The sequence below is a fragment of the Phalacrocorax aristotelis genome, chromosome 2, assembly GCF_949628215.1.
Source record: "Phalacrocorax aristotelis chromosome 2, bGulAri2.1, whole genome shotgun sequence".
NCBI lineage: Eukaryota > Metazoa > Chordata > Aves > Suliformes > Phalacrocoracidae > Phalacrocorax > Phalacrocorax aristotelis.
Genome location: NC_134277.1, coordinates 9,484,838 through 9,494,745, shown reverse-complemented (window position 1 = coordinate 9,494,745; position 9,908 = coordinate 9,484,838). Strand labels below are relative to the sequence as shown.

Genomic DNA, 9,908 nt, shown 5'->3' with positions numbered 1-9,908 from the left:
TAAAAATGTAACTTAAGCATTAAAAAAAATCATAAAGATAGCGTCTAAAATGTCCATACAACCAAAACAAAAAAAAAAAAAACCAACCAGCCCAAACCCCTGAAACCAAAACCAAACAAAAAAAAAAAAAAAGAAAAGAAAATATTTTATAATCAGATATCTTGGATTTTTACACCATCTTACCTGTAAATTATATATACATAGAATATTGCAGAATTATATCTAATACACAATATTTTCACTATTAATGCTGGTATAATCTTTATACACTGGCCCTTATGTTTCTTTTTATTTTTTTTTTAATTAAATTATTGCATTGTATAAACTTTGACTGCAAACGGCCCCCCCCCCCGCCCCTGCCTCCCCCCTCCCTCCCTCGCCCCCCCCTCCCTTGGCTATTCACTGTCCGACTTGCCGTCTTTCGCCGTGGTGGAGTGGTTGTAGAGCCCCTGGGCCATGAGGTGCACTGCCAGGGAGTTCTTGCTGCCCGTCGCCTTCTTGATCTTGGCTCGTTTATTCTGGAACCAGATTTTAATCTGGGACTCGTTAAGCCCGAGCTCTTGGGCCAGGCTTTGCCGCCGCTGCTCCGTCAGGTACCGGTTCGTCTGGAACTCGGCCTTGAGTCTCTGCAGCTGCTCGGCGGTGAAGGCGGTGCGCGGCCGCTTGTCCTCCTTGTTGGGGTTCTTCTTCTTTGGTTTGCGGGAGCGGGGACCTACGGCCGGGAGAGAGGAGAAGCACCGACACCGCCACGCTCCGCTGCGGGCGGCCCCACGCCAGCCGCCGTCCCGCGTGGGGGCACCCACGCTCCTGCCCGCGCTCCCGCAGCCCCCTCTCCTCGCCCCCCACCCTGAGAGAAATAAAGCCCGCTTTGTGCCTCCAATGCCGGAGGGTGCTCGGGGGGAGGCGGAAGGGGAGCCGCAGCCGCCCCTGACCCGGCAGCCCCCCCGGGCCCCGCAGCCCCCCCGGTGTCCCCGCACCCTCTTTCACCCGGGCCAGAAACACATTTACCGGCCGTTTTCATCCCGGGGCTGCCCCGGCCCGCAAAGCCCGCACCAAGGGCAGCGGCGCGGAGCTGAATTTTATTCCCTGAGCAAAGCATTGATTTTTTTTTTTTTTAAGAAAACATTTTTTTTTAAGGAAACCTCTTTACTTTTTTCAATGCTTTTTTTTTTTGTGGGTCTCGTAAAAAAAAAAAAAAAAAAAAAAAAAGAGAAATCAGCCGCCTGTTTACACTGGGAGCAGCAACCCGCCGCTTTGCTGCAGTGCCCATATGGCGCGGCACGGTCCGATCCGAATCGCCGGGATTATTCTCGGGAATATTATTCTCGGCAGCACAAGGAGCCTTTTCTACCCCGGCCGAGCCATTGTGAGGATGTATGTTAATTAAATATTAACAAAGGAGAGCGTTGGAGAACAATGGAGTAAATTCCAATTCAGCGCTGAAAATTACCTCTGAGTAAGAGTTTTTCAGACATTACGAACTAATTTTCAACTCATTTTACAATCCCTCCTTCAGCCGCCCGGCTCTCCGGGTGAAAATACGAGCTCGCTGCTTTTGTAAGAGGAAAACCCTATTCCCCTCTCCCTTGTTTTTCTGGGAGCAGATCTCCTGCGTGGAGCTTCCCGTGCCTTCCCCCAATGGTTTCTACTTCTCTTTAACGAGGGTTTTCTCACTCCGCCGGGGCCAGCCCTGGTCTCCCCGCCGTAGCAGAAGGACATTTTACCCCCCGGCTTTCTATTTTTTATTTTTTTTCCAATGTTTTTATGGACAATTTCAGGAGGTTCCGCCCAAGCCCTTGCCAAGAGATGGACCCTGCCGAAGAAGTTCCCCCGGCTCTTGGAAATGTCCCCCGGCCCCTGCAGAGCCGGCCGGCAACACGGGGGGGGTGGGGTGGGGGGGAATTAAAAGAAAGAAGCGAAACAGCGGCCGTTCCGAGGCCTTTTATAGAGAAATAAACGATCGAGAATGGGTTTGGGGTAAAAAAACCCCTATAAATAAATGAAAAAGAATCAAAGCAAGGCGAGGCCTGTGGAAATCCAGCCTTCCCTCCCCGACACACAGCGCGGGGGGATTTTCCGGGCAGGGAGAAGGGCAGCTCGCCGGGAGGGTGAGCGGGGAGCCCAAAGCCACAGATATTTTTTTTCCCTCCTTCTTTGATAAAACCCGGCAGTTGGTGGGAAATGCCCCGAGCCCGGGCGGCCCCGGCTCCTCCGCGGCGGCGGGGAGGAAGGGAGGGAAGGCGGGAGGGAGAGACCCCCCGCTCCCTTTCGCCCCTCCGGCTCCGCTCACCCCCAGCCACCTCCTTCTCTCCCCCCATTTTCGGGAGATTTTAAGGAAAAAAAAAAAAAAAGAAGAAGAAGGAGGAGAAGAAGGAGCGGGAAGGGGGGAGCGGTGGGTTTTCCCCGCCGCCCTCCCGGCCCCGGGGCGGGCCGGGGAGCCCGGGGGGGGGACCAGGGGGGACGCGGCGGCAGGAGCGGGGCGGCCCGGCGGGGCTGCTCTTACCTGAGGAGGGCCGGTCCGAGTACCGCGTGCAGTAAACCCAGGCGGGCCAGAGCATGGGCTGGTTCCCGGCGTTGGAGCTGGCCTGGGAGCTATCCGAGTCCGAGCTCACCGACAGGTCGCCGCCGCTCAGCCCCCGCGCTTTCAGGGCCGCCTCCAGCGCCGCGGGGTCCCCCCCTTTCTTGGCGGCGCCGTGCAGGGCCAGCCCGGCGGGGCCGCCCTCCCCCCGGCCCGGCGAGCCCGCCCCGCCGCCGGGGAGCGGAGCCCCGGGGGCCGGCGCCGCGGCGGGGCTGCGGCGGCTCTCCGCGCCGGGCCGCCGGGGCTCTCCGCCGGGGCCGCCCGCCTCCTTCCTCCGCCCGAACTCGGGCCGCAGGATGTTGTCGATGAAGAAGTTGGTGATGCGGTGCGGGTGCGGGTGGGGGTGCGGAGGGTCACCGGGGGGAAGCAGCAGCCCCCGCCGCCCGCCGCCGCCGCCGCCGGGCTCCGCGTCGCCGCCGGACTCCTGCGGCTCGGCCGCCTCCTCCCGGGGGCTCCGGCCGCCCTCCTCCATGCTGCGCGGCCGGCCCCGCCGACGGCTCCGCTGCCCGCCCCGCCGCCGGCCGGGCGGCTGCCTAGCGCTTTTTGTTGTTGCTGTTGCAGTCGGTTGTTCTTTATTTTAATTTTTTAATATATATATTTTATATATATATATATACACGCGCGCACAGGTGTCTATTTGCTTTCGTTTCTCCTGGCCGCGCCCGGCATTCAAAATCCAGAGTTTGCAAAAAAAAAAAAATAAAAATTAATAGCAATTTAAAAAAAAAAAAAAGAGAGAAAGAAAACCAGGGAGACCCCAAAGCCAGCAGCCGAGCCTCCGCGAGTTCCAACTTCGCCAAAAATAAAAGAGCCACGGGCTCCGGTCCTGCCGCCGCCGCTCGCCGCCTCCCGCCGCCGCCGCTCAGCCGCTCGGTCCCGCGGCGCGCTGCCGCCTTCTCCCCCGGCCGCCGCCGCCGCCGCCGAGCCGCATCCGCCGCCCCCGCGGAGAAAAAATTAATAATAACAGGAATAAAAATAATAATCGGGGGATGGGTGGAGGGGGGGGGAAGGAAGGGGAAAAAAAACCACCCCCCAGCAGAGCCGGTGGCGGGGCGGGGGGTGTAGGCGGGCTCTCAGAAGCCGGTGTCCCGCCGAGGGCAGGGCGGTGAGGGGCGCCCCGCGGGGCTCCGGCCGGCAGCGCCTCGCCCCGCGCCGCCCCGCGCCGCCCCACGCCCGCACATGCGGGGGCCGCCGCGGGTGGGGGGGCGTCCCGCCCTGCCGCCCCGCGCCCTGCGCTACGCCCCGGCGGCCGCCGCCGCCGCCGCGCCCGGACACACTTCCACTCCGGATTGTTGTCCTTTAAGGTTTTAACGGGGCCCCCGCCGGTGACGTCGTCGGCCCGGGGACTTCGACACGTGCCTCGGGCCAATGATAAAGCGGACATGCGCACACGTGGTGCGGGGAGCTCCGCTAAGTGACAGCACCCACGCCCCTCCCCCCCGGCCGGGCCCGGCCGCCGCGGGGGTGCGCGGGGGGGAAAGGGGGGACCCCCCCGCGGGGTGCGCGCCGCCGCCCCCCCCCACCTTACCCCCCCCCCACCCCCCCCAGCGCTGGATTATTGGGGTTTTTTTTTAATTGCCCCGCTGTTTACCGATGGGGGAGCGGCATCCCACAATTCCTTGCAGAAACGCATAAATAATATTAATCGCGCGGCGGTGATACAAAGGGGGTGCCGGGAGAGGGGGCGCGGACCGGGGCCCGGCCCGGTGCCCCCGGGCTGCCCGGGGGGGAGCGGCGCCGTCCAGCAGCGGCGGCCGTGATTGACTCGTCCTTCCCGCGGCTGGACGGCAGCCTTTGATCTGCCCTGGCTGCTCCCGAAACGGCAGCGCGGCGCCGTGCCCCCCTCCTCCCCCCAAAACCGCTGCCCATCACCCTCCGGACCCCCCCACCCCCCCCAAAATCCCCGCTTCTTCGGGACGGGAAAACTGCCGCTGCCGTTTTGCCTTTTGTCTTTAGGGAGAAATCCCCCGGAACAAAATTAGGGAGCAAAGCGCGGCTGGATGGGCGGGAGGGGGGGGCTGAGCCCGGCTGGGGGGCGCAGATCCTCCGCGGGGCGCGCAGGAGGGGGGCGAGCCGGCGGGCGCAGGGTTGGTCCCCCGCAGCCGGCCTGTGCCCCCTCCCCGGGGCCCGCCGGCTGTCACCGCCCCGACGGGGCGCACGGCGAGGGGCTGCGCGGCCCCGCGGAGGGCCGGGCCGGGCAGGGCAGGGCCGGGGGCGGCTTGGCTTCGGTGGCCGCCGCACCCCAACCCCCGGCGTTCCCCGCTAGGTGACATTTTTATCTGGAGGAGGCTTCTCTGTTGGTGACGGGTACCCGCCGTGAAGGGAAAGGGACAGCGAGCTCTTCCTCTCCTCTTCTTTCCCTTTTTCTTTTCCTTACTCTTTAATCTTATTTTACTTGAAATTTCTTTCCCCCATTGCTTTGCGTTTGGCAGCCGGTCGGTCCGTCAGTGAAGACCAGCGCCAGCTGATCCAAAGTTGTTTTGCTCAAACAAGCACCTAAAGGTTAATTTCTTCAAGCGCCCCATGAAAAGCGATTAGCCTGTCTCCCAAGAAGTATTTTCTAATTACTTGGAAGCTCTCGCTTTGCTACTACCCCATAATTAAACGTGTTCAAGGTGCTGCACTTCAAATATTTCGCTCCCGGGCGGACCCAAGTTACCGATAAAAACTTGAGAGCCCCTCGGAGCCCCCGTTACCCGCCCGCTCTGCCGGGCAGGGGCTCCCCGCCGCTGCCACCTGGACGGTCCGTTCGTTATCCCGCTCCTTCGCGGGGCCGTTTAGACCCTGCATAGGACAGGGAGGAGTATTCCTGAGATCAACTCCAAAGTAAGGAGATAAACAAAGCTGTACAAAACAATTACAGCATCTGCCTGTCCTCTGACAATAATCCAGCACCTCAGGTATGCAGAAGCAGCGGCGGGGGGTGGGGGGGTGGCGGGGTGATCTGATACCTAACCGAGGAAATCTGAATGATCTTTTTTTTTTTTTTTTTTCCTTTTCCCAAGGTTATTTTTATCTGGGTGTTCAATCTCTGTAGAAACATTCCCCGGCAGCACGTTTTCTCGTCGGTTTGCGGACGCCCCGCCAGCGGCATCGCCGTGTGCGGGGGCTTTTCCTCGGGAATCACTGCGGCTCACCCCGAGAGGTGGCTTGAAAATAGGGGTTTGGCTTCGTTTGCTTCTTTGCTTCAGCCTCTCCTAGCAGCCCTGGTCCTTGCTACAGTCACCTCTCCTTACGCCGGCCAGAATTTTTTTCCCTGCAAGCTCCCCGCGTAGTTTCAACGAGGCTTATTCCGCGCTTCCACCCATTAAAAATATACGTATTTTCCCTCCCGCAAACAGGCGAATGTGCAGGCACAGCCCCACGCATCCCCGTGTGGACCCCCCGCCCCGTGCTTTTTCCTCGGTACTTTTGGCACCGAGAAGTTAAAAAGCGGGATGACAAGCCGGGAGCCCAGGATTGGGGCGGGAGGGAGGGAGGGAGCGGCCGGCCGACCCCCGCCCGCCTGCGGGCTGCGGGCAGGCTCCGGGGCCGGGGCCGCTGGTGCCGCTCCCCCGAGCAAACCCTCCCTCCGGCTTTTCCCCACACTCGGAAAAAAAATAAACCCCGGGGTGCCGGGAAGGCAAAACGCCCAGCGGGGAAATGGAAGCCCAAGGAGGGTCTGCACACCCCCGCGTCCTTCCAGCGCGGGGATGACTGCCTGCAAAACGTGGGCATGCACTAAATTTCGGCGGGTTTTCGTCTGTGTCCCCCCCCCCGCCGGTTTCAGGCAGTCCCTGCCGGGGGAGGTCTGGCAGGGCGCTGCCCCGCCGGGCACAGCCTGGGCACACGCCGCCGCATCCCGCCGCCGCCTCCGCGTCCCTCCCGCTTCCACCCGGCAGCGACTTTACTTCCGAGCGGTGCCCTTTTAAGCGGCTTTGGCAGCGCTCCGGAGCCGGTGGCGGCGGAGAGGGGCCAGGTCGGTGCCGCCGAGGCCGGCCGAGCCGCGGGATCTGTGCCCGACCGTGGTGGGGGCAGGGGGGGCTCGGCCCCGCCCCGGGGGCCCGCAGCGATTTGGGAAGGGGAAAACCAGCAGCGACTCTCGCCAAGCCCCTGCCGGGCTTCCCCCCCCGGTGCCGGCCGGTGAGCCCAGCCACGGCTGCATTCCTCCCTCACGGCACCGACAACCAAATAAGTACCCCCCAAGATTTTCCCCAATACCCGCCTCCCCCCCTATAGGCCGGACCAAGGGAGCTTTGCGCCCTGCTCCCACCTCCGCCACTTCACGCGAGGAAGACTTTCCCGGCAACGGGGGTAAAAGGACGAGTTGGAGAGCGTGGGGTTACACTTTCTTGCAGGATCATGAAAATTTGATGACCGACTTGGGGCGAGGGCAGAGCCCGGGGCGGGACGGGGCTCCCCGTGGAGCGGCCGCGGGCAGCGCCGTGGGACGCGGAGGATGCTCGGGAGTGGGCGGGTGAGGTCGGATGTCAGAGTCCTGACTCGGAAAGTAGTTTACGGTCACGGCTGCCTGCCGCGGCACGGAGCGGCAGGGGGGAAACCCCACCCGTCCCCTCCCACGGGAGGGAGGATGCGCGGGTGGGGTGCAAGAGCCGGCCCACGCCTCGCCCTGCCCCTGGCCCTGCCCTGTCCTCCCCCTGCCCCCGGCCCCGGTCCCCCGCTGCCCCTGCCCGCTCCCCGTCCTGCCCTTGCCCACCCCCACCCCCCGCGGGCTGCGCTCACACCTTCCCCTCCCTTAGGCCCCAACGGGGAACGAGCAAATCACAATAATAATAAAAATGACTTTCACCAAAATTCGGTGGCGAGCCAGCCACAAACTAAACGGCAGCCCAGAGCCCTATCGTATGCTGATCGTTGGTGGAAGAGAAGAGGAGATGAGAGGAGATGAGAGGAGAAGGGAAGGGAAGGGAAGAGAAGAGAAGAGGGGAAAGGAGAAAAGAATACATAGAAAAAATGAAAAAAAGAAGAGAAGAAAAGAGAAAAAAGAGAAAAGGGAATAAAAGAAAAGGGAAGGGAAGAAAAGAAAAGGGAAGAAAAGGGAATAAAAGAAAAGGAAATAAAAGGGAAGAAAACAAAAGGGAAGAAAAGAAAAAAGAAGAGAAGAAAAGAGAAAAGAGAAAAAAGAGAAGAAAAGAAAAAAGAGAAGAAAAGAGAATCAAAAAAGAAAGGAAAAGAAAAGAGAAGGGAAGAAAAGAGAATAAAAGAGAAGAAAAATTAAAATAAAATAAAATAAAAAAGAAAAGAAAAGAAAGAAAACCCTGTTGGTTTCCCAGGGCGGAGGCAGTGCTCGCTGCAGCGCGGCCCGGCTCTGCGGCGGAGCCCTGGTCCGGTTGCCCGAGGCCAGCGGGGTCTCGCCAGGACACTGGGTGGCACTGGGTGGCACTGGGTGCTGGTTCCCTGCCGGGATTCCTGGACATTGTTCTGTCGAGTCGCCGCCTTACAAACCCACTAGCCCGAAGGGGTAGCCAGGGACGGAACTCCCAGCTCCCGTGGGAAAGTTTTTTGGCCTGTGCGAAGGAATACTCTGTGCCCCCTGCCAAAAACCAAACCAAACCAAAAATCCCCCCAAAATAAAATAAAATTAAAAAACCAAACCCAAACCCATAACATTTAAAGCAATAATAACAAAAAAGCTGGGAGCGAAACCGCCCGCTTTGTAAAGCGGGAGCAAACCGGCCCGTCATTCCTGCCGCCCGCAGCTGGGTGGGACGTGCCCGGCCCGGCCCGCCGGTCCCCCGGGATGCCCCGGGCAGGGCGCAGGTCCCGCGGCCGCCACCGCCGCCTCTCCCGGGGGAATCCGCCGGGGCACCGCCGGGCTCGCCGTCCGCTCGTCCACCTGGAGCTGTTGAGGCAGAAAAGCTTCAAATAAGTGTAAAAATCGTTTTGCGGAACCTTTTTTATTTAATCTTCCCAACACGATGCAACCCCCGCACCGTTTACACACACGCCCTATATACAGGCGCACACACGGCACTTCCACCAGCGTGCCCACCCCGATATATCGCGACTGAGGAACGTTCCCCCGCTCCTGGCGTGACTCGGAGGAGTTAATCCGCACAGACACAACAGAAGCTGTTGTGACGGTAAAGTTCAGCAACTCTACACCGACCCCGGCACTGGCAGGGGCTGGGGCGGGGTGCGGGGAGCTGCTCCTGCCCTTTGGCAGAGGCAGCTAATTCCCCTGAACTCCCCTGGATTTACACCTCGGCATTCACTCACGGCTAGAATAAAGCCACCGCTCTAATTAACTAGGTAATTTCCACTCCAGCTCCCCACCGGATAATCAACTTTTATGGTCTCTCGAAGGCTATTTTCCAGCTGTTGCGGTCCGGGAGCCCAGCCGTGCTCACCCCGCACCGCCGGGGCTGCGGGGTCGGGCAAGCTGCGAGCGGGGTAGGGGTGTGGGGGGTGCCCTCCCCGCCAGCACCGGGGCTTTCCGCCCCTTCCCCGTCCTCCCGGGCCAGGCGGAGCCGTCCCGAGTCTTCCCGGAAAGCCGGGGAGTAGGGGAGGGGGACCCGGTCGGCCCAGCTGTGGGGTGGTGCCCCGGGGGGTGGCGGTCAAGGACAAGGTCCCCGTGCAGTGCTGGCGTTGGGCTCGGCCGGGCTGGGGGGGCCCTTTGGCTCCTCCTGGTAAGGATGTGCATTTCCTGGGGTACCCCCCTGCACCACCACCCCCCGCCGAGGGGCTGCCCGCAGCGGCGGGGACACGTCCCGGACACGCCGGGTGCACACATGGACTTCATTTTCTCAGTGTTTCCAGGATTAAAAACAAACAAACAAACAAACAAAACAAAAAAAAAAACCACCAAAGAAACCTCAGAAAACAAACCAACAACCAACCAAACCACACCCAAAAATCAACCAACAAACAAAAACTGCGGTTCTCAGCGGGGCTTCCCTGAGAGGAGAAGGAGGAGCGCCGTGCGCTGGAGTCAGGACTGGGCTGCATGCAGAGGGAGGATGCTCGTCCTCGCCTCTCGCTGCTCTGCGGAAAAGCTTCTCGAGGAAAAAACAGCCCCGACCCCCGCCTGCCCCGGCGCTCGCAGCTCTGCCCGCCTTCACCCGCCCGCCCGTGGGAGCCCCGTCCCGCGCCCCTCCGGGCGCCCCGGGGGGCCGCGGGGAGCAGCGAGCGCTCGGCGGGGGAGGCCGGGCCGGGGGGGGAGGCGGCGGGGCGAGAGATGAACCCCACGGCCCCCGCACCGGCTCCGTGCGGGGCGGCTGCGGGGAAGGGAGGCGGGGCGGGCTGGGGTGGCCCGGGCTGAGCAACTGCCACCGTCTTGTCTTGTCTTTTCTTTTCTTTTCTTTTCTTTTCTTTTCTTTTCTTTTCTTTT

At 61.0% G+C, this 9,908-nt stretch overlaps 1 protein-coding gene across 1 annotated transcript; it reads right to left on the bottom strand.

The window, feature by feature from the left end:
• Positions 1–391: 391 nt before the first annotated feature.
• Positions 392–3,050, bottom strand: EN2 (engrailed homeobox 2). The gene is made up of 2 exons (XM_075086106.1): positions 2,504–3,050; positions 392–712 (listed from the first exon to the last, which is right to left on the bottom strand). The coding sequence occupies exons 1-2, from the start codon at positions 3,048–3,050 to the stop codon at positions 396–398; spliced, it is 864 nt and encodes a 287-aa protein (XP_074942207.1). The 3' UTR covers positions 392–395.
• Between the last annotated feature and the right edge of the window lie 6,858 nt (positions 3,051–9,908).

Bases quoted from the DNA above. Each gene is read 5' to 3' on its own strand.
- EN2 (XM_075086106.1), bottom strand. From the start codon at position 3,050: ATGGAGGAGGGCGGCCGGAGCCCCCGGGAGGAGGCGGCCGAGCCGCAG. The intron at 713-2,503 runs GTAAGAGCAGCC...TCCCGGCCGTAG, and splicing joins CTCGGACCGGCCCTCCTCAG to GTCCCCGCTCCCGCAAACCA.